Source organism: Fulmarus glacialis, unplaced genomic scaffold (genome assembly GCF_000690835.1).
Source record: "Fulmarus glacialis isolate BGI_N327 unplaced genomic scaffold, ASM69083v1 scaffold936, whole genome shotgun sequence".
Taxonomy (NCBI): Eukaryota; Metazoa; Chordata; class Aves; order Procellariiformes; family Procellariidae; genus Fulmarus; species Fulmarus glacialis.
In genome coordinates, this window is record NW_009219800.1 from 12,809 (window position 1) to 13,583 (window position 775).

General features: G+C 54.5%; 1 protein-coding gene across 1 annotated transcript in view; it reads right to left on the bottom strand.

The window, feature by feature from the left end:
* Nucleotides 1–775, bottom strand: part of LOC104078731 (plexin-A1-like) — a gene marked incomplete at both ends in the record, with an annotated part of 43,184 nt that overhangs the window by 9,328 nt on the left and 33,081 nt on the right. The window contains 1 exon segment of the mRNA XM_009580486.1: nt 648–775. This exon segment is cut by the window's right edge and continues 19 nt beyond it. Within this exon segment, the coding sequence (XP_009578781.1) occupies nt 648–775 (128 nt within the window).

A 775-nucleotide genomic window follows, 5' to 3' on the forward strand; every position in this document is an offset into this window, starting at 1 on the left:
TCTCCAACTATTCCCAGAAAGGCAGCACAGTGTCAGTGAAGGAATCCTGGGCCAGCAAACCATGCCCAACTCACCAAAACCTGTCTAGCCTGAGCGATGCCTGGGCACGCCCCACTCCCCTCCCAACCGCACCCCGGCAGAGATGGAGGTGGTGAAGAACCAGCTGCAGGCTCACCCAGGGGAAGGGCCTGGCTTATCATTCAGCTGGACAGAGGAGATGGCTCACATGGAGGAAGAGAAGTATCTCTGCATCCCCTGCAGTAATCTCAAGGCTCTAACTTTGATCCCCACCCAACATGAGCCGCTGGCTGCTCCAGGTAGCATGTGCTCAACAGCATCTCTGGTCCCATATCTGTCAGGGCCATGGGGTTTGCTGGGAGAGGTGTGGAGGGGGATTCAGTTCATGTTTGGCTTTCTCAGCTCCGTGGCAAGAGCAAACCTTGCCATGCAAAGGCCCCATTTCTGACCCTAGATGAGATGGGCACCACACCGACAGGGCAAGAGGCACCCCAAGGATGCCGGAGAGAAGAAAAAGAGACAAACCACTCTCTGCAAAGTACTTTGGGTACCTCCAAGATCTTGTTAAATAGCTGGACCTAGCAGTCCTAGCAAGCACCAGTACCAGTGAGGCTTCCGCTTGCACTAACCAGCATTTTGTAGTCAATCTGCTGCCGGATAAGCTTGTCTTCACTGAGGGAGTAGCGAGCCTCTCCTGTGATGGCATCAATGGGTCCCTTCTCCATCTGCTGCTTGATGGCGCAGTAGAGCATGAAGA